The sequence below is a fragment of the Peromyscus eremicus genome, chromosome 6 (genome assembly GCF_949786415.1).
Source record: "Peromyscus eremicus chromosome 6, PerEre_H2_v1, whole genome shotgun sequence".
NCBI classification, from domain to species: Eukaryota; Metazoa; Chordata; class Mammalia; order Rodentia; family Cricetidae; genus Peromyscus; species Peromyscus eremicus.
This window is the reverse complement of record NC_081421.1, coordinates 51,339,782-51,363,907: the sequence shown is the minus strand read 5'-3', so window position 1 is coordinate 51,363,907 and position 24,126 is coordinate 51,339,782. Positions and strand designations below refer to the sequence as shown.

The following is a 24,126-nucleotide window of genomic DNA, read 5'->3' as shown; positions in this document are numbered from 1 at the left end:
TTTGGAGGTAAATAGAAATCATACCTCAAATAAATTATTTTCACAAAGATAAAATTCAAAAGGAAATCAAGAGAGTGCTCTAGCTAGACCAGAGGAAAATATCAGTACTGAATGAAAGTAATTGAAATGGTAAGTGAGCACTTGAGAAAACATAAATAGAAAAGTAACTATTAACTTGAAATTTGGATGACTGCTTTAGATTATGTGTCTAGAAACTTAACAAAAGTTAAACTGAACAAACGTACATGAAAGTTTAACTATAAAAGTTTTCTGTTTTGGCAGCAGGTCACTGGTCTGACCTTGAACACATGATCATAACCCTGACTCTACCTACCAAATACCGGGATTACAGACCTCTGGCACCATTCAGAATAAGAAATATGGAGATCATAATAGCCTTCTTAATATGACTTTTTAATAATAACTTCTTCCATATATTGTGTTTATAGTTAAACTCTTCTTCCACAAAAACACATGCAGATTGAGAAGTTTCAAAAGTGAATCTTCAGAATAAAAATTTTCAATCTTATACTGCTTTCATAAAGAAGAGGGCCAACTCTGAAAGTATATAGAGGCTAAGAAAATGCTGGTAATATAACAGGACTAAAGGCTGGAGAGATTGTGCAGTGGGTAATGCATGAGGCACGAAGTTTGAATCCTGAGAACTAAACAAATCAGTATATGGTAACCTCCAGTTGTCTGCATTCCCAGGACTCCTAATGTGAAACGAGAGGTGGGAAAATCACCAGGTTCCTTGCTAGCCTAGTATGTGCAGTGACAAACAATGAAAGATTTTTGTCTCAGACAGAAAGACGGCAAGGGCTGATGCCTGATGATTTTCTCCGACCTTCACATGTGTGCCGTGGTAGCTGTGCACCTGCATTCACACACATGAACAGTTTCACATACTCAGATGCTAATATCATAGACACAAAATAATTAAAAATGACAACTTTCACTAACATAGAAAAAAGTTGAGTTATTATTCTTGAATACAGGCAATAAGTATTTAACTCAATATTAGCAACTTGAATTTTAATATGTGTAGGTAATAAGACATAGAGAGCCGGGCGGTGGTGGCGCACGCCTTTAATCCCAGCACTCGGGAGGCAGAGCCAGGCGGATCTCTGTGAGTTCGAGGCCAGCCTGGACTACCAAGTGAGTTCCAGGAAAGGCGCAAAGCTACACAGAGAAACCCTGTCTCGAAAAACCGGAAAAAAAAAAAAAAAAAAAAAAAAAAAAAGAAAAAAAAATAAGACATAGAGGTAATATGCTTAGAACAAGTCTGGTTATAGTTACAGTGGAGGGTGTTGTGACTTGATAATTTGAAAGTCAATCACTGTAATTTACTATGCTCCCGTAATAATGTGTTTACCTTAGTTGATGGACAAAGCACTACATAATTTTCTATTCTTGCTAATGGAACCATTTTCTACACACCAGGAATAGAAAATAAGTATAAGTATCTCCTTGTGACAAGGGTCATTTTGGGCATGATTGCACATCATAGAAACTTTGTTTAATCCAGGAAGCCAAGGTCAGCCTTTATGTCATAGAAAGAAACTGCCCACAGTGAAAGATTAAAATAAAAATTGAAAAACCTTGTGCATAATTGATGAGAAACCAAGATTTCTAATAGAAAAGAATCCTTTGTATTTTTCACATTCTCAGATTCATCTTCATATGCATTCTCTGCCACAGGTACATTCCAAATGAATAGTAATCATACTTTATAAGGATCTAACCCTATCAGCTTCCACTTGATGTTTGCTAAAGGGAAGGATAGCTACTAATATCAATCCATCAACATTTGTGGAATTTCTAGAAGGTGCAGTGAGTACAGGGAAGAAAGTTTGGAAGGAGAAAGAAAAGAAGGAAAGAAAAAAAGGCAATAGGGAGAAGGTGGGAGGAGAGAAGACAAAGAAGAAGGAGGGAGTTAGGAGAGAGGGAAGCAGCAAAGAAGGAAAGAAGGAAGGACCCTTCTTTCACATATAGGAACTTGAACTAAGGCAATTTCAACAAGAACTATTTCAACTAAGATAGTTTCAACAACTATCAATCAAGAATGCATTTAGTCAGCATGAACATGCCTTCTCAATAAAAATATTATTTAAATCAACTGCTTGAGGGTTTGTTTTAAATGTGCAAAATGTTGAAACAGAAAGTCTCTTTATACATGTTAATAGTTTCCTGGCAGACTCGATAAAATGACAAGCTCCAAAAGGCAGAAGGGATACCAAAATTATGTTTAAATACATGGACAAATGTATATACTTCCACTTGAAGTTTTACTCTGTGTTAGAGCAATACCCAACAATGAATAGGATCTATCTTAACATATTGGCAACTGTGGATGATATATTGTACACCCTGATAAAGTTTTCCTGGGGATCAGAGAACAGAATAGCCATTAGATTAGACATAAAGGACAAACAATGGTGGCACACACTCCTTTAATCTGAACACTTGGAAGGCAGAGATCCTTCTGGATCTCTGTGAGTTCAAAGCCATACTGGGAACAAAGCCAGGTATGGTGGTACACACCTTTAATCCCAGCACTTGAGGTCCCATGTCTTTGCTTGGGAAAGACACATGCTTTTAATCCCAGGAATTGATAGCAGAAAACAGAAAAGTATATAAGGCATGAGGACCAGGAACTAGAGGCTTTTAGCAGCAGTTCAACTGAGACCCTCAGGGGTGAGGACTCAGAGGCTTTCAGACTAAGGATTCATGGAAACAGGATCAGCTGAGGAATTGGCAAGGTGAGGTTGGCTATTACTCTGATCTTTCAGCGTTCACCCCAATATTTGGCTCTGGGTATTTTATTAATAAGATAAGACCTTTTAAAATTCGTGTTACAAGTGGCTTTATTTTTAGAATAAATTATATCCACTCAAAATTATATATGAATGAATTCGGCTGTCATCACATTGTCACATGTACCACCAAGAAGGCAAAAATATTACCAACAGCTAAATTTGTTTTTAGCCCTTTTAAATTATATTTATACATATATGTTCATAAATTTTAATCTCAAATCTTGTGTGGTATTAAACTGAAAATTTTTCATGTATTTAAGTGCATTAATATGAAATATTCTTGTACTCTACAGAAGACATGGTGTGATTATTACTGTTTATTAAGATTGCTTAGAATTTCCTTCTGGGTTAATGGGATAACCATTTATCAGAAGTTTATAGTGAATGCTGTGGTAACAAAGAACCTATTTCTTATGTAATTGTGATGATATTGTTCTCTAAATTAGTTTTATGCTAGGTACATTTTATCTTCAGAAAGTCATTTTTGATATTGAATGTTGTGTAAATCAAAAGTTTGCTCCTTAATTACACTGGCAAAAGTCTTGCATGTAACATTAAGCAAACCCTTGTTGTCTAAGAAGATATCAGTCACAAGAAATTTAACCTGATCCTTGTATAATTTCAGGAATTCTAGGTCTCATCTAAGAGTCACTTTATTTTGCTATTCTTTGTTGTAATTGTCCTCAGAAGGAAGAAAGTCTTCTTTTAACTGGTCTATCTCTGATTGAGTGTTCTTAGTAGTGATCTATTAACATTTGGTAGTGAACTTGGGTCACCGTCTCCATCATCATCCATTACAATTCTTCCAACATGCTTTTTATGATCACAGGTTGCTTGGTAATTCCCACATTCATCACAAATATAACTCTGTAACTTAGTTGAAAGTGTAGTGTTTGATCTCTAGCCCCCAAGCCCAAGATGATGGTTGCAGGGCTAAATTCACACAAGGAGAAAAGAACGACAGAGCACAAGGTCTCTCAAGATGTGTTGTAATGAGCTGTAGACATAGCTAAGTAGCAGAGTGTTCAGCTAACATTAGTGAGATCCTATGTTCAATCCCCAGACTACAGAAAAGCTGACTCATAGTAAACAAAGCTGTAGATTTATAGTAACAGGGTACATTAAGATCTTAAAATCTTCAGTATAAACATTTTGTGTGGTGTTATACTAATATGTATAATGTTCCACGTCAAAACAAAACAAAACAAAATCATGTAGTAATTGAGAAAATAAAACATTATTTGTTCTTTTGCAATAAAATAAGCCTTAGAAAGAAATGGTCCCTATTGTGCTGCTAAGGTGAGGTGGAAGCCAGTGGTGCTGGGTGGGGCTATCTCAAAGTGGGGGGACAGCTCTCCTGTTGCAGTATATTATGAGGGGCAGGGCTAGTCATTACAGTGCCAATGAGGGACATGGGCAGCACAGCACAGCCCTTGAATTTCAACTGCATGGTGTTTCTGGCCACCTGTGAGCCAGCCAGCCCTGAGGGAGTGAGTGCAGCAGAACTGAACTGAGCCCACCCCCTTGACTGCTGTATGGTAGCATGGGTGAGGGAAAGATAGCCTATATCAACAACCTTTTGCTACCTGAGGCTAGTTAAAGAGTTGGCCATGGAGGGGGTTATTAAGGAAGAGTGTTCAGAATGAATGTAAGAGCCAAAGTTTGGGGAGAAGTACAAAACACTGTTTTTGTTGTTGTTGTTGTTGTTTGACAAGACACACCAACTGCATCCATGAACTCACTGTACCAATGAGTACATATACAATACCTGCACATCATTGGGCCTATGAACATTTCATCACTTAAGGAAAATAGACTTACCAAGTTCCATTCATTCCTTAGGGACTATGGATAGTTAAAGGTGGCTGGTAAAGTACTGCCACCTTTGATAATGGTGTAACCATTGGTATCTTGCCAAAGAGCAAGTATGTAACTTCCACCTAATGCAGGCAACATTATTTAAACATTGTTGGTTATATACACAAAGGACATGGAAGTAGGAGGGAGAGGTGGGGAGAAAAGAAGAGTTTTAGTATAAGAAGGGGGAATGAGGCAAAGAAATAAAAGACATTGGGTGCATGCATAAAACTGTCAAAGAAAAGCTAATAAAATAAATTAAAATAAAAATTTTAAATGAAAGTTATATACTTTGAAAATCATATGTTATGATTATATTCAGTCAATTATCACTTAAAAATTCTCTTTAGGCTACAGTCACTTTGCAAATCAGTATGACAGTTTCTCGGAAAAATAGGAATCAATCTACCTCAAGACCCAGTAATACCACTCTTGGGCATATACCCAAGGAATGCTCAATCATTCCTCAAGGACACTTGCTCCTCTATGTTCATAGCAACATTATTCATAATAGCCAGAACTTGGAAACAATCTAAATGCCCCTCAACTGAAGAATGGATAAAGGAAATGTGGTGCACATACACAATGGAGTACTACTCAGCTGTAAAAAAAAAAAAAATAATGGCATCATGAAATTTTCAGGCAAATGGATGGAACTAGATAATATCATCCTCAGTGAGGTAACCCAGGCTCAGAAAGACAAACATGGTATGTACTCACTCATAAGTGGATACTAGATGTAAAGCAAAGCATAACCAAACTGCAACACACAGCTCCAGAGAAGCTAGTTAACAAGGAGGACCCTAAGAGGGATACATGGGTCTCTCTGAGAAAGGGAAAGAGATGAGATCTTCTGGGTAAACTGGGAGCAAGAGGTGGGTAATAGAGAAGAGGGGTTGGGGGATGGGAACATAAGGGAACTGGATGGTAGAGGTAGAGAGTGGGAGAGCAATGAAAGAGATATGACAGAGGGAGACATCATGGGAATAGGGAAAAACCTGGTGCAAGGGAAGTTCCTAAGAATCCACAAGGAAAACCCCAGCTTAGACTACTGGCAATAGTGGAAAAGGGTTCCTGAGCTGGCCTACCCTGGTAATTCAGGTTAGTAAATACTCTAACTGTCATCATAGAGCCTTAATCCAGTAATTGATGGAAGCACATGCAAAGATCCACAGCCAAGGACCAGGCTGAGGTCTAAGAGTCCAGTCGAAGAAAGGAAAGAGGGATTCTATGAGCAAAGGGCATCAAGAACATGATGGGGAAACCTACAGAGACAACTGAACCAAGAAAATGGGAACTCACGAACTTTAGATATGCAACATATTAAGAAGAAGTGTGGTTATGTTGGTATTATCATAAAGTTGTAGACAATGGAACAGACTGATGATACCATTTGCAAAAATGACTCTTTTTAAATTCAAATCTACTATAAAGAGAAGAATGAAGCTAGAATGGAAAAACTGCCACAAAAATAAAATAATACTAGGAGCCAACAAATCCATCTTATTAATCTACATGTAAATCCAACTCCTCCTCTTGTTTTTATTTTGGTCAGATAAATCTTCTCACCATCATTTCCTTATTCCTCTTGAGAAAAGAAAGACTGACAGTACCATGATGCTTTTCCTGTGAACACCCTATGCAAAATCTCACTGTCATACACAGCGCCTTCTACAGTTTAATTCTATATGCTCAATGTGTAAATGTATAATCTCAAATTCTGAATTACTAAAAACAAATTAGCAAAAGATTAAAAATCAACAGTGAAAGCCTAACAAGTCTAAAAACATAGTAGCAATAATAGAAATCATACCAGGAAATACATAGATAGAAGATCTACTTTAAAAATTAGGTCTGTGACAAATCATCATATAATATAATATCTTGGAAAAATTATTTCACATATTTGGGTTAACCAAAGATGAATGGCAGTCATAATCCTCTTAATGTGCAAAGAGGTGCCAAAAAAGAACATATAAAATCTACTTTAGATCATTAAATGTAACATTAAACTCCAATGAAATTTAACTTTAATTTCACAGTATACATCAATTTGAAATTTCCATTCCTAGTTAGTAATTCTCTCCTTTTAACTTCCTATCAGGTTGGCCTTGCCAAACTTATTCCTTTGATCACACTTTTCACTAGCTCATTCCTAGTGTCAAGGGTCAGACTGTTAATGAACAGCCAGACAAGGAAGTCCTTGATCTCCAGAAACAATGAACCTCTATATTCTTAATGAATATTATATTCAGCTCAGTAATATTTTCATAAATGTTCTATGTGAAAACAATTTTCATAATTAATATAGGGGCAATTTAGTAAAGACCCTGGTATTTATCAGAAGAGCTAAAGCAACATGTTTGTAGTTCTGCTTAAAAGAAAGTAGAAATGCTCATCGACATTTATCAGTTAAATCTCAGGTACATTAGGTCTAGTACATCAATGACATTACGGTCCATCTAAATCACAAAATCCTATGGTTCCAACATAAGTCCCAGTGCAAGTGTTTCCGGTTCACTTTATTTTACTCTTTCTTCTCTTTTTGGTTTAGTTTTCTTTTAAAATTTCCTATGATGTGTTTTGATCATATCCACCACTACACACACCTAACATTGAATCTCATTGTGGTTTTGGAGCACATTGGTTCCAACTGACTTGTGACTCTATTCCTGACTCTATGTTATACAGTAAAGATCATAAGACAGATGTTAGAGTAAGGTATCATTAAACTATGAGATTCTGTGAAATATATGACAATGACATCATTGTAATTCACACTAACAAATATGATTTTTTGTCATATGAGATAAATATATCTTTATTGAAAGAAATATGATTTTTCTCCCCACCTATACCAGTATAGCTCCATGGCAGTTGGTGGTAAAATTCTTGAGGAGTCTGGTTCATTGACAAAAACCTGAGCAATGTTTAGGCCTGGCTATAAACAAGTATAAAACCTTGACCTAGAATCTTTCATGGAGGGAAACTCTCATTGTTACAGAGGACATAAAGCACTGCCAGTTCATTTCTGCCCCATTGGAAATATGGTCCAGGGCTCAGGATTCCTTCTTCCTGAATTCCTAAATAGCACCTCCTGGGTGTCTTTCTCAGACACTTCCACTGAGATCTCACAATGGGGACCTTGCAGACATGTTTACCACTATCCCTTAGCAGTTTTCTTTTCCTTGCTCTTGCTTCCCACCCTCATGTTCATAAAATGCCACTCTTTTCTGTGTAGTGTCTCTGGGAGGTGATCTGATTCACTATGTGTCAATTAATCTGATCCTTAACAATTGCAGGGTTTTTTTTTTTTGTTGTTGTTGTTGTTGTTGGAAATAAACAATGGAGGTCCTAGTATGTTCTGTAATTTGGGCTCTTGATTATAATTCACATTAAGTCATTGGTGTTACATTCATACCAGCTTGGTTTTAGCAAACAGTACTATTTAGCACATTTACATATAAAACTGGCCAAGCATTCTTTTATATTCACCTAGTTGTGGTATCCTAACTAGTTTTTTACAATTTTAACTTAAAAATTCTATCCTTTGAATTTATGTCGAGAAAAATACATTTCTAAATTACTAAGACTCTTAGATACAAAGAATACTTTCTTAACAATTATTTTTCATTTTGAATAAGAATAAAAACTGATACATTCCTATGAAATAGTCAATTCTGTTTATCTAGAGTTTTGTATTTCACGTAATAGTTGATATTCAATACTTTAATTAATAAAACATTCAATTATAGTTAAATTTTATTAACTCATTTTTTTTATCAGGAAATTTCTTGTAATACTACACCAAAATGATGATGGGAAGATGGGAAGACTGACTACAATGCTCATGGATCTGTAGGATTAACATAGTAAAATGGACACCCTACCGAAAGCAATCTATAGATAAAAGGCAATTCCCATCAAAGTTCCAACAGAATTCTTGAAAGGACAATTTTCAACTTCATATGGAAACACACAGACACACAGGCACATAGAAACACACACACACACACACACACACACACACACACAATCCCCAAGGTAGCTAAAACAATCCTGAACAATAAAAGTGTTCCTGGAGCTCTCACAATGCCCAATTTCAAATTGTACTACAGAGCTATAATAATACAAACCACATGATATTGGCATAATTACAGACACATTGGTCAATGGAACTGAATTGAAGGACCAGACATAAATCCCCACACTTATGAATACCTGATTTTTTATAGAGATGCCAGAAATACACACTATAAATGACAGCATCTTCAAAAAATCGTGCTGTTCAAACTGGATGTCTGCTTTTAGAAGAGTGCAAATAGATCTATATTTATCACTCTACACAAAACTCAAGTTCAAATGGATCAAAGCTATCAACATAAAACCAGAAATACTGAAACTGACAGAAAAGAATGTGGGGAAGCCTGGAACTTCTAGGCCAGGCAAAGACTTCCTGAACAGTACACTAATACCACAGGTACTAAGATAAACAATTAATAAATGAGACATCAAGTAACTGAAAACCTTTTGTAAATCAAAGGACACCATCATTCAGATGAAGCAGGAGCCTACAGAATTGTAAAATAATTTTACCAACTTCAAATGTAATAGAGCACTGATATCCAAAATTTATAAAGAACTAAGAAATTAGATACCAAAAAACCCCCAAATATCCCCAAAAATGGGATACATACATAAACAGGGAATTCTCAATAGAGAAATCTCAAATGACTGAGAAGCACTTAAAGAAATGTTCAACATTCTTAGCCACCAGGGAGATACAATTAAAAACTACTTTGAGATTCTATCTTGTGCCTGTCAGAATGGCTAACATCAATAATACAAGTAGCAGCTCAGGCTGAGGATGTGGAGCAAGGGGAACACTCCCGCATTGCTGGAGGGTGTCCAAATTTTCCAGCCCCTGTGGAAATTAATATGGCATTCTTTGGAAAGTTGGGAATCAATCTACCTCCAGATCTTCCTATACCATTCTTAGGCATAGATCCAAAGGATGCAACATCTTACCCCAAGGACACTTGCTCAATCACGTTCCACGCTGCTCTATTCACAATAGCCAGAAACTATTGGGAACTATTCTGGGAATATCCTAGATGGCCCTCTCCAGAAAAAAATGGATACAGATAATGTGGTACATTTATAAAACAAAGTATTATTCAGCTGCTAATGATATCATAACATTTTTAGGCAAAAGGATGGACCTAGAAAAAACTATGCTGAGAGATATAAGCAAGGCCCCAAAATATAAATATGGTGTATTTACTTATATGTGTATATTAGCCATTAAATAAATGACAACCAATCTAAAATCCATAGACACAGAGAGGTTAAAAGTGGAGGAAGAAGGTAGGGAGTGTACAAAGATCTCCCTAGGACGGGGGATGGTATAGATTTTATGGGCAGATTAGTTGCAGGTAGGGATGGGAATGGGAGGGCCAGGTGAGGAGGGGAAGGGGAAATACAGTTGAGGGAGGAAATTCAAATAGAGACCTCTGGAATTGAAGGGCATTTCAGGATGATGTGGAAATAGCACAGTGGAAACTTCCTAAAACATATGAAGGCAAGCCTAATGGGGGATATTGAGTCCCACATGTCCATCTCTTGTCACCAAATGAGGCTTCCAGCTGAATTGGCTTTCATTCAATTGAATTGTTGGCCAAGAAGGTTCCATGGAAATCCCTAACAACCCAAGCTGTTGCATAAGACAATGGGTTACTTTCTGCTGATAGTGGAACCCCATTGCAAAGGACAACATGCACACAAATCATTGAACATGGAAAAGGCAAGGTGGTATGTAGGTGTAGTTTTCCTGCCTGGCCCATGGTCAAGGCAAATCTCTCTCACCTGCCAGTCCCACAGCCACTCAGACCCGACCAAGTAAACACAGAGACTTATATTGCTTACAAACTGTATGGCCATGGCAGGCTTCTTGCTAATTGTTCTTACAGCTTAAATTAATCCATTTCTATTAGTCTATAAGTTGCCACGTGGCTCATGGCTTACTGGCATCTTCACATGCTGTTTGTCATCCTGGCAGCTGGCAGTGTCTCTCTGACTCAGCCTTCCACTTCCCAGCTTTATTCTCCTCCTTGTCCCGCCTATACTTCCTGCCTGGCCACTGGCCAATCAGTGATTTATTTATTGACCAATCAGCAACACACTTGACATACAGACCACCCTACAGCAGTGGTGTCCATGTGGAACCTTCATTCCTATGTTATAGTATCTTTGTTGTGGGAAGATACTTTGCACGCTATCAAAGAAGAAACATAAATATCAACCGAGCTATAAAACCTTTGATCTACAATTTGTCTTTCAGATAAGATATGCTAGGGAAATGGTGGCACAGAACTTGTCAGAGCAACCAATCAAAGTCTCATTTGACATAAGGCCTACTCTGTGAGATGGAACCCATACCAAACATTGCTTGGGTGATGCAGAACCAGTGACTAGATATCCCAGAGACCTAGGGTACAACAAAATACTACTCATCAACACACACACGGGGGGGGGGGGGAATGACTTCTAATGGCAATACTTATATATCAATTCATATATTGGTGCCTTATTCAGTCATCATCAGAGACTCAGACATCAGCAGATAAAAGCAGATGTCTGAGACCAAGAGCCATTAAATATATGCCCTCAGAGCTCATGGATTCCCTCCAAAAGAGGAGGCAGAGAGAATAAGAGCCAGAGGGGATGGAGGACAATAGGAAAATAAGGTCCTCTGAATCAACTAAGCAAGGTTCGTGAACTCACAGAGACAGCAGCAGCAAGCACAGAGTCTGCATGGGTTTGCTCCAGGTCCTCTGTGTATATAGTATAGCATTATTCAGCTTAGTATTTTTATGGGACCTGTGAGTGTGTGGTCAAGTGGGTTTCTGATTCTTGTGTCTGCTCTTGGGGATCTTTTCCTTTTCTTGGGTTACCTTGTACAGCCTCAATGTGATGGTTTTGCTTTATCTTATTATTTTTTGTTTGTCATGTTTGATTGTTAACTCTTTGAAGCCTGTTTCTTCTCACGAGAATGGATTCAGAGGGGAATGAGGCTGGGGAGGAACTGGGGGGAACAGAGGGAGGTAAAGCTTTAATCAGCATATATTTTATGAGTAAAGACTCTCTTTTTAATAAAAGGAGAAAACTTTAATATACATTATATATATATATATAAATTTTAAAATAACATGATGAACAATTTATTCAAAGAAATTTTTAAATACTTTATTATTTCAGGTTAAAATCGTGAGGGAGAGATGTTTTGTTTTGCTTTTTTTTTTTTTTTTTTGCTGTTTTATTTTGATTTATGAGACATAGTTCCATATACCCAAAGGCGGTCTTGAAGTAGTTATGTAACTAAGAATGACTTGGAACTTTTAATCCCTTTGCCTTTTCCTCCTCCTCAGTGCTGGGATTATGGGAATGCCCTATCAGATGCAGTAACTACCTGATGATTTACAGAGGCACAATGTCATTGTTTCTAGTAAACCACTAGGTTTGATGATTTCCTGTATTATATCTCAAAGCTAAATATTCTGTGTTCTTTTTGAAGATAGTAAACAGAAATCTTAATAATTTGTATTTGATTTTTATTATTACTTTAATTAAATAATTTTTTTATATTAGTGATATCAATTTGGGCTTTGTTACAAATTGCCACCTAAAATACAAAAATGTCTTTATATATGTATATGCATAAAAAGCATAAATATGTATAACTATAAAATGTCTTATATACTATATATAAATAAATCTGAATTATATATACAGTCTATAGTATATTCTTTTTATATACATTTTGAGGGTAAAAATATGAAACTAGTTTTTTTTCTTATTGTTCTAAGAATTAAAATTATGGGCTGGAGAGATGGCTCAGAGGTTAAGAGCACTGGCTGTTCTTCCAGAGGTTCTGAGTTCAATTCCCAGCAACTACATGGTGGCTCACAACCATCTGTAACGAGATCTGGTGCCCTCTTCTGGCCTGCAGGCATACATGCAGGCAGAACACTGTATACATAATAAATAAATAAATCTTCAAAAAAAAAAAAAGAATTAAAATTACATGACGTAGTTAGCATATTCTACTAGTAGAATCCCTACATATAGGTTTAAGATGCTTAATACCACTGGCTGATTCTAATCACAAATATAAACCGCAGTAGATATTCTGAAACACTTTTGAATATCTATAGTTCTCTATATTATGTGTGTCATGACTTAAAATTCTTATACACAATGGCAGTTTTATTCTTCATATATGTTACCTTCCTAGACTTAATTAGTTGCTGGCCTCAGAATTGTTTCTCTCTCTACAACCTAAGAATCTGTTGAGCTGCCACCTCGATGACTGTATCTGTTTTGTTTCAAGGGAGAGCTTCAACTGCATGTGATCCACCTGTAATATATTTCAATGGAACACTTCTCTTTAAATGAAGAGCAACTGTGTGACAATCCTCTTGTACACATTTCATAAATGGTAATAACTTGAGGTGATTATGTTTACTTGGAAACATATTCTTACCTACATTGAATGTCAGGAGGCTCTCACGCATTACATTCCTTTATTTGACTTCTAACTCTGCCTCAGATTGCCTCAGATATGATGTACACAATGCTGAGACTGGGCATTCTTTTCTCTTTTGATCTCAGAGGAAGAACAATTCATTTTCTCCACTTTGTTGTTGCTACCAATCAGATTTCCACGCATAACATTTACCATCAAGTTCTTTCTGTTCCTGGTTTATTAAATGTTTTTGTCATGAAAGTATGTTGATTTGGTGAACTTTTTACAAATTATAAGCATAATAATAATAATAATAATAATAATAATAATAGTAGTAACAATAAATAACACTTAACTCAAGCAAAATTGGGCACAGAAACTAAGTAGACTTTTCCTCAAAGAAAACATACAAATTGCATGCGATATGTACCCTAGTGCTCCACAACCTTAAGAGTTAGGAAACTACAAACTAGGACCATAAAGAAGGACCAGTGAGATGGGTCATGCATAAAGGCACTTACTGCTCAAACCAGGAAACCTTTGCCCTCCACATGAACCCCATATTGCACGCACACTTACACATCATATGCACATAATAACAACAATAGTAGATATAATAGTAAAATTTAAACCATGAACATTACTTTCTGCATTTGGATTACTATTATTCGAAATATAGATAAATAAAAATAGCAAGATTACTCAAAGATATAGATAAACTGGAACCCATGGACCTTTGCTTGCAATGTACAACAGAGATGTAGCTTGATTTGCTTAATAGTCCCCCTGGCAATAAGATTGGGATCCATCACTGGTGCATGAGCTGGCTTTGTGGAGCCCATAATCTATGTTGAGACACTTTGCACAACCCTGGATGCAGAGGGAGGCGCTTGGACCAGCCTCAACTAAGTGCACCAGGCCCTCCTGATTCCCCATGGGAGGTCACACCTTGTGGAAGGAGGAAGTGAGGAGTGGGTTGGGGGGAAGGAAGCTGGGGGAGGCAGGAGGAGGGAAGAGAAGGGGATCTGTGGTTGGTATGTAAAATAAATAAAAAACTTTCTTAATAAAAAAATGATAGCATGTAGCTTTTTCAAAACATATATAATAAATTATCATATACACAATCAATCCCATTTATGGAGTATATAAAAATAATTGTAATCACTATCTCAAAATATATTTATATGTGTATGTCCATTTCAATATAGCCAAAGTAAGGAAATTATTAAGTAGACTAAAGAGAGAGGACACACCATTTTTATTCTTATAACAGCAACATTGATAAACTTGAAGGTCATTATGCTTAGGGAAATAAGCAGTCACAAAGAATAATCTCCACATGAACCCACTTTATGGGGAAGCTACAAAAGTCAAGATCACAGAAATATAGTGTAGAATAATGTTCTCTGTGGACCGTGGGAGGGAAATGAGTTATTACCAGGGGTCTGTTATGGAAGATAAATAAGTTCTAGGAATGTGCTGTAAAATAGTGTGTCTATTGTTAGCATGACTTTATTGTGCACTTAAAAATTTAGGAAGATTGATCTGACACTACATATTTTCACCACAGTGAAAAAGAGGGTAAAAAATAAAGTACAATGGGAATTTGCAGCCTTCCATACTTCTTTCCTCACTAATGCACATGACTTTAAGAATGGCACCCAACAAATAATAAAGTAGGATAGGGGAAAATCTCAGATTTGTGGTTGCTAGAGTTCATGTAATTTCAGTTGATTTCTCGTTAAGAAAGGTGATACACAATGATGAAAAAATACGTAATGATCCCTCTGGAAGTGTAACATCTCTGCAATTGAGACACTCAGCACAATATACCTCAGCATTCTCATTATCAGGTACCTCTTCTCAGGGAGAAAAAGAATGCCATTTGTTGATCAGTAGCTATCAAAATTCTCACACGCTACATATTTTTCACAGACTAATTGGCTTCTGAATGTGAACATGACAGAATGTTTTACAGATAAAGGAGTTAGAAGACAGTGTTTCAGACCATGACCAGATCTGCCACAACTTATGAAGAGCTGCAATGGGATCAGAGAAATCAATAGCTCAGGTCAATGAGAGTCAATAAAATATTAGCTACTAAAGTCAGGAAAGAAAAGAACTGAATCCCAAGGTACCCTATGCTGACAGGTGACAGTCAGTGGAGATGATCACAAAACAAATATTCAGTTGCCTAGAGGCACATATTTGATCTGATTTAAAATCTGAAAAACTATCCAGGGAATGATAGATCGGGAAATCTACATGTGAGCCCAGTATTCCAGTGGTACACTAGTACATCTGTATATTTCTTTTCTCAGACTAAACACAAAGTGATTTTATACTTCCTTTTAAAACAGTATAAATTCTAGTTAACCGAGTTTTACTTGATACATGAATTAAACTCAGGACCAATAGGGAGAAAATAGTTATCCAAGGGAAGACATATCACCTACAAGGCAATGGGGGAGGGGTAAAAAGGAGTACTGAGGAAAGTTCTGTTCAACAAGCCAAAGACATCAACAAATGAGTTCTTGTTCAATTTAGCACAGAAAATAAATGATGTTTAGTGTTGCTAAGGCTTAAGCCAGATGGCTAATCATATTTAACCAGTGCAGAAAACAAACAAAAAAGATAGTATAAATTAGAATATTTATATAATATTATGGATCCTTTTACATGTCATTATTTAGAGTGTCAAAGATTTCTTGTTGCCAGCAATTATCTATCTTCCACTTTACTTAATCATCAAAGAATGACACTATTTGAAAGGATTAGATGTGCCATTGGAGGAAGTCAGTGGAGGTGAGCTTTGAAGTTTCAAAAGCCCAAGCTAGGTCCAGTTTTTGGCTCTTCCTACTGCCTGTGGATCTGGATGGAGAACTCCTAACTGCTCCTCCAGCATCAAGTCTGCTTTCATGCCACCATGCTCTCTTCCATGATAATAATATACTAAATTTCTGAAACTGTAAGCAAGCCTCAATTACATGGTGTCTTTTACAAGATTTGCCATGGTCATGGTGTCTCTTCATAGCAGTAAAACAGTAACTAAGATAATTAATATTTCTTGATGCCAATGAACTGTAAAATAAAACTTCATTTTGTCTCAGCTGGCTTTTCACAAGCTACTGGCTGTTACTCAACCATGATGACATTGCAAAGAGATTAATTACCTATATTTAGAGATATTCTCAAGAGTCCTTGACAAATATGGCTTCCAGAGATGCTTAATTAATGGTAGTGCTCACTGGATTTTATTTTACTTTCATTTATTTACTTATTTATTAGTTTGTTTGTTGGTTTGTTTTACTTGCCTAGATCTATCAATTCCTTAAGAAAATACTCAGGCTTGTTCAATATTAAAGCAGTTCATCCTATGAGGGACATGGTCTCCCTTTTCCCAGTGAACATAGAGAGTACTCTGTAGCAATTCATTTCACCAGAGAAAGCCATGTTATGACAGACATGCAAGCACATGTTCTTTTTATAATGTGTTTTCTAATATCAAAGCTTCATTAAAAATGCACAATACAATATAATTCAAAGCATTTTCTTCTTAAGAATTAATATATGAACAAGTAAGAAGATGCAAAAGGTACTTCCATCCCTCATCCTTAGTACCATTGCATGCTGGGAATTAATTCAGAGAGAGACCCAAGATACATTTCATAAATTAGCAATATACATTTTTAGGTGAAGAGACACATTTTTAGGTTAAAGGAATTTGTGTTATACAAACACATTACGCCTATATTTTCAGATAACTAAATATTACTCCTCCTCTGGAACTCTTGAAGTTATCAATACACATACACACACACACACACACACACACACACACACACACACACACACACAACACACATCCTGTACTCATGCACATCTTCTTATGGGTAGCAGTCTTAACTTTTTATTCTTGGACTCTGAGCATTCACAATTTCATGCATGCAAATTTGAGCTTATAGTGTTCCTGGAATACTTAATAGATGTGAATTTACTAGGAAGACAATTTGCATTTTAAAACTAAAGAGATATTTATAAAATGTTATGCTAATACATTTTCTGACTAATATACAGATACATAATCTTACTACACCAGTACAAATGATTTGCATAATTACAACTGCTCTGTTGGGTACCTACCAACTGTAGGATAGATATACAACCTTCTAATAATTCTCTTATACTCTATATCCAGTATTCATTTAGCTCCCCAGAAACAACAGAGCACAAGGTAACTTTGCAAAATGCACACACTGGACAGCATCTCTGTTTCACATACTTACATTGATGTCTTCCAAATCTAAGTTATTTAGAACAATATTGTTCCTCTTCCATATGATAGGGGGTCTCAGGGCTCCCACAACGGCACAACTCAGAACAGCACTTTGTCCCACGGTGGCTGCAGTAATGCTTACTCTCTGATCTTCAGGTAGACTCAGCTGAATAACTTCTGCAATGACAAAGTGTCAGTATATTGGTGAGTAGGTAATTTTCCAACATTAATTATCATAAAGTTTTTGAATATGAATGATTTTGACTTTGAATTTGAATAACAGAGGAAAAAAGCTCCCAATGAAATGAAGAAAAGAGTAAATTGTTTCCAATTAAAGGTCAGAATGACATTTCAATTTAATTGATTGACAAGCATCCTCATGAGGCGATGAACTATTAAACATGAAATGTGTATCAGAAGGAGAATTACAAAAAGCCTGGCAGATTGCACCTGAAAGAGAAATAAATTATTTAACCACCAATTCAACATGTACTGTGTCATCCTTATTGAAATAAAAATTATGTTGTTTATTGTCTGATGGATTTATACTGTAGGTGAGGTGAGATCATTGTTGGCCAGCTTCAGAGAGCAGTTGCAGAGCTATATGGGCAAAATGCATCATTAAGCTGGGAAATATAAATTGGCTCTAAGAAAAATGGATTTATCTGGGAAGTTGTAAGAGGAGAGGGAAAATAAAAACATACTCCAAATTTCACCAACCACATAGCAATGAAGTGGCATTACATCTGCCCTCCCTGACTGAATGCTGGTACAATAAAGTCATCTTCAGGTCATTGAATTTTACACTTAAACATTTTTTTTTTTAACTTATAAGTCTTCCAATGATTATGCAGAGTCATGAGCACATTGTTGGAAGAATGAATGTGGCTTTTCTCTTGTTAGTCAATCCTTACCAGCTGAGAATTAGCATCCAGCCCCTGATGGGTTACCATTAAGATGTCTGAAATAGTGTCTCCCATTTCTGCATCCATGTGGCTCTGCCCTGTGGTTCCTGCCTATTGTTTAGATTCTTATTCTGACACACTCTGTTTGAATATTACATTTTAACCTGCTGAATATCACAAATGACTTCTTAGGTTTACAGGCTTTTTTGGGCAGACTGAGTGACCCCCGTTATGTCTTCTCTTTAAACCTGTGTAGTAACTGCATTTTGCAATTTCTCCCCAGACACCTCTCATTCAAGGTCCAGTTTTTTGGGTTTTTTTTATAACTCTTCTTTTAATCTTATCTGTTTTGAAGAGAAACACAAATGAATTTTATATGCTATAACCATTCAACAAAAAGCCATTTGGAGTTCTCATCATCATTCCAAATTTTGTTAATGACATGTGTTTTGTTTTGGAGGACAGGGACTGACATGAGACCTACACCCTCCTTATGCATATGGGAAGTGCTCATGATAAGTGATTTTTATGACATTCAGCACAGTCCCCCACACCACTAACTAAACTGGGGAAGTCAGAAATAGACTGGACTCCTATTCTATTACTCAGTATCTTGTCTCCAAGACAGGAAGAATAGTTATTTAGATTTTTACAGTTTTCCATTATCCAAGAAGTGGGGAGGATAGTCTTTATACTGAAAACCCCTATTACAGAGATTCAACCCAATATCCTCTATTGTAAATTACATCAGAAAAAGTAAAAATAGGCAATTACCTTGCTGAGTCAATTGTATAAACAATTTAATTTTTCTCTATAGCATTGACTGATACTTGTTTTTATTTTCTCATGCTTCTTGAATAATAGTATAGAAAATATTTCCATCTGTTTTACTTTAATATACATCCTGCCATATTTGTATATATGTATATTTATACACACACATATATATTTATATATATATATACACACACACACATACATACACCCATGTATGTAGTGGACATCTGCTCTACTTATGACCTTGAGGGACAGCCCTTCGAGATGCAGCAGTTATCTGTTCTACCTATAACCTTGAAGTACCTGCCTCTGGGGCGTGGCCATGGGGCTACCCTTATGACCTGAGACACACATATACTGTCTCTCCTCTCACTCCTGGGCTTGGATGGTGTGGACTGATTCAGGCAGCAGAACAGCCTGGAACTGTACCTCAACTTTCCAGGACCCTGCAATGATTCTCCTATTCTGACTAGTGAATTTTCTTTCCTAATAAATTCCTTTTACCCTTTAAGCAGACTCCCGGGGATTTCTTGCTATACATATATGTATATGTGTGTGTGTGTGTGTGTGTGTGTGTGTGTGTGTGTATACACTTAAATGCATTTATCCATGTGGTGAAATTCACATATACAATAAATAGGCACAACTAATTGTTATGTTGATTAGGAATAGAAATAGTTTGAAATTTTCAGAGAATTCTTTTTATAGTTTAAAAAAATTAAAAACATAGAACGTTATAAACGTAATACATATAGATATCATAAAAACTATTAATAATTCTCTATGAGTGTTCCTGAAATATAGTATCTGAGCTCCTCTTTAAATAACAAAACAAAATAATAGAACCTCTAATCTTAATAGCATAATATTATTGTGGGCTATTTCAATACTTAGAATATAATTGCCACTAGGTTATCATGAAAACCTCTTCATTCACTCTTTCACCTGGAATTGGTATGCCATTTGAAGTTGTTGTGCTCTTTATAGTGATATATTACATTTTAATTAGATAACATGATCATCTTATAACAAAACGTTGACAGAGTTAGTTGCCATCCAAAATATATTTTAAAGCGAACTTATAATTAGAAAAAAATTACTATTAAGGCAATAATAATATATACAGAACATTTTCTCTACAACTATATTTTAATTTGTTTTAGAAACTTTTTAATTATTAACTATAGATATTTTGAAAAAATATTTAGAATTTTGTATATCCATAGCTACATTACAGAAAATTTTATCTACATAAACAATCATTTTTATTGTAACTGATGCAACTCAGATCAACAGGGTCTTCCCCAGACAAACTGAGCAGAAGGCCTTCTCTCTAGGAGGCCCACCCTGTCCATCTTCAGTATTTTAAATATGATTTATTTTCCAATATTAAAAGTTAAGCATCTTTATTCTTAACTTGTAGTAAGAACACTTTATGGTAAATGATGTGCATATACAAACATGAAAAATGTATTATTATCATATCCTATTATAGTATGTATGGATGAAGCTATCATTCAATTTAAAACTTCAAAATTGATCAGGATAAGGGGTGTGTCTTTAGTGTGTGTGTGTGTGTGTGTGTGTGTGTGTGTGTGTGTGTGCACCTGTATTGTAGTGCTTGAAATTGTAAGCTTATAAACAAAGATTCAAAGAGAAGCATGATCTTTTATCTGTATTTTCTTGAATACATATGAATGATAGCATTTTTTTTAGCATGCTATCCAGAGTCATCTTTTGCTAGTTATGTGCAGAATATCGCTTGCAGCCATAAGAGCAGCCATCTTAGTTCTCTTCCCTGTACCTTTACTCTAGTGATAAAACGTTTCAATGGAATGAGCTTTATGAAAAAGCATATGTAACATGATGTCAAGTACCTGTGGGCCTGTTAGGGTGATGCACTTTTGTGAAGCCCATGGTTGGACAGCTGAGGTAGGAGGACAAGTTTAATTACTTCTTGAGCTACACAGTAAGACTGTTTAAAACAACAACAATAATGACAACAACCCCCCCCGAAAACAAAACAAACAAACAAACAAAAACCATATAATACTCTTGTTAAAGGGAAACCTACATGGAGTACACATAGGAATGTTTTGAAATACTTCTGCATTTTACTGACTCATGAGAGTCTCATCTTCCTGGCAGTTTTTTTCTCATATGTAAGGAAAGAAGTCAGAATTCTTATATTTTGAATACAAGACACTTCCACTATAGATCTTTTTTTTTTCTGTCTGATAATGTTGCCAAACAAAATCATGTAAATTACTTGCTTATTGTAGGTTACTATGTACTTTTTCTTATCTTCATGAGTAGAATTAGGGGAATTATAAGAATGCATTTTCAGGGCTGAGGCAATACTTGCCACAAAATCAAGAAAATGAGTTGAAACATCAACACCTAAAAGAAAAGCTAGACTTGGTGACCTGTGCTTGTAACACCAGAGCTAAGAATGGAGACAGGAGGGGTCTTGTTGTTGGCTAGTCAGCCTAGGCTAATCAACCAGCTCCATATTCCAGTGAGACCTAAATAAGATGGATGGCACACAAGTTATAACACTGGAGCTTGCCCTCTGTGCACGTTTTGTGCACAAGTGCATGAATGTATGCAGGCACACATGTGTGTTTACACACACACACACACACACTCACTTTCTCAAGTGAAAACTCTTTTATTAAAAATGGGTACTTTTCTCATACAATATATACTGATTACAATATACCCTGATGATAGTTTCACCTCCCTCTACTCCTCCCAGTTTCTTCCCACCTCCCCTCCCATCTGTATGCACTCCCTTTCTGTTTCTCATCACAAAAAAGCAAAACAAACAAACAAAAAAACCCAGATTTCTAAGAGATGACAACAAAATATGACAAAATAAAATATAACAAAATAAAATTAAAACCATCAGATTGATGATGGACAAGACAACACAACAGAACAGAAGGAAAAGAGCACCCAGAGAAGGTACAAGAAGCAGAGACCCACTTGTTCACACATTCACAAGTCATATAAAAATACTAAACAGTTATAGCTCGACCATCCCATTGCCTTATGTTCTCATGCCCCATCTCCTACTCTCTGTTGTCCACCTCAATCCCAGTTTACTCAGGAGATCTCATCTATTTCTCCTTCCCAAGGTGATCTATGCCTCCCTCTTAAGGTCCTCCTTGTTTCCTAGCCTCCCTGGAGTTGTGGGTTGTAGTCTGGTTATCCTTTGCTTTACATCTAGTATCCACTTATGAGTGAGTACATACCATGTTTGTCTTTCTGAGTCTGGGTTACCTCACTCAGGATGATTTTTTTCTAGTTCTATCCATTTACCTGCAAATTTCATGAGGTCATTTTTTTTTTTTTTTTACTGCTGAGTCATACTCCATTGTGTATATGTACCACATTTTCGTTATTCATTCTTTGGTTGAGGGGCATCTAGGTCATTTCCAGGTTCTGACTGTTATGAATAATGCTGCTATGAACATAGTTGAGCAAGTGTCCTTGTGGAATGACTAAGCATTCCTTGGGTATATACACAAAAATGGTATCATTGGGCCTTGATATGGAGTGGGAGAGCAATGAAAGAGATACCTTGATAGAGGGAGACATCATGGGGATAGGGAGAAGTCTGGTGCTAGGGAAGTTCCCAGGAATCCATAAGGATGACCCCAGATTAGACTACTAGCAATAGTGGACAGGGTGCCTGAGCTGGCTTACCGTGGTAATCAGATCAGTGAATACCCTAACCGTCATCATAGAGCTTTCATCCAGTAACTGATGGAAGCAAATGTAGTGATCCACAGCCAAGCAGCCAAGCACCAAACCAAGCTCCAGGCATCCAGTGGAAGAGAGGGAAGAGGGATTCTATCAGCAAAGCACATTCAATCATGATGGAGAAATCAAGCTAGTGGGAACTCATGAACTTAAGACCAACAGCTGTGGAGCCTACATGAGACTGGACCAGGCCCTCTACATAAGCAAGACAGTTGTGCAGCTTGGTCTGTTCAAGGGGCCTTAGCAGTGGGGTCAGTATCTATCCCTGGTGCATTAGCTGGCTTTTGGGGCCAGTTACCTCTGGTGGGACACCTTGCACGGCCTTGATGCAGAAGGAGAGGATTGGACCTGTCTCATCTGAATGTACCAGGCTTTGCTGACTAACCATGGGAGGCCTCATCTTTTTGGAAGAGGGAATTGTGGGTGAGTTGTGGGAGGAAGGCTGGGAGAGGGAGTGGGAATACAGAAGAGAGGGGGATCTGTAGTGGTATGTAAAATTAATAAAAAATTTCTTAATAAAGAAAAAATACTAAACTGAAATTATAAAATACATGTAGAGGAACTGGTTCAGACCCTTGTAGGCCCTCTGTTTGCTGCTTCAGTCTCTGATAAATACATTTTTAAAAAAACAAAACAAAATCAAATAAAGGGTAGGAAACTTCCTCCAAAAGCAAAAGTTCAAAAGACAAATCTGGTCTAATGTCACTGATATCTAGAATATTTGTGAAATATTCATTTAATAGTGACTGCATGATACATAAAAATAGGAATATTTGTAAAAATATGAGACTATAGTAGGAAAATAAAATAAGAATTTGAGAATCATGGTGTATCTAAAAAGAGAATGATGATATTAAGTTAGACTTATTTACTTTTAAATCAGGAGAACTGAGCATCTTTACCAAGACTATATTATATTAACTATGTATCTATTGTCCAGTAGCTAGGTATAGATTCTGCTGCATTCTAACTTATTGACACAGTAGTCTCACAATGTTAGTACCCTGGGTTGCATATAATTCCTACTATGACAATGAAGCATAAAAGAAATTAAATCAGTGATATATCAAATAACATATACTACTCCCTTCTTTACTCTAGTAAAAGACACCTAATTAAAAGCAAATCCTAGTACCATAATGAGAAAGAAACATATCAAAAAAAAAAGATAATTAAGTGTCCTAGATGGAGTAAATTGAT

At 36.3% G+C, this 24,126-nt stretch overlaps 1 protein-coding gene across 3 annotated transcripts in view; it reads right to left on the bottom strand.

The window, feature by feature from the left end:
- Positions 1-24,126, bottom strand: part of Fstl5 (follistatin like 5) — a 496,179-nt gene that overhangs the window by 181,480 nt on the left and 290,573 nt on the right. For all 3 annotated transcript variants that reach the window (XM_059264740.1, XM_059264741.1, XM_059264742.1), the window contains exon 6: positions 17,487-17,653. In XM_059264740.1, the coding sequence (XP_059120723.1) occupies positions 17,487-17,653 (167 nt within the window). The remainder of the gene's footprint in view (positions 1-17,486; positions 17,654-24,126) is intronic.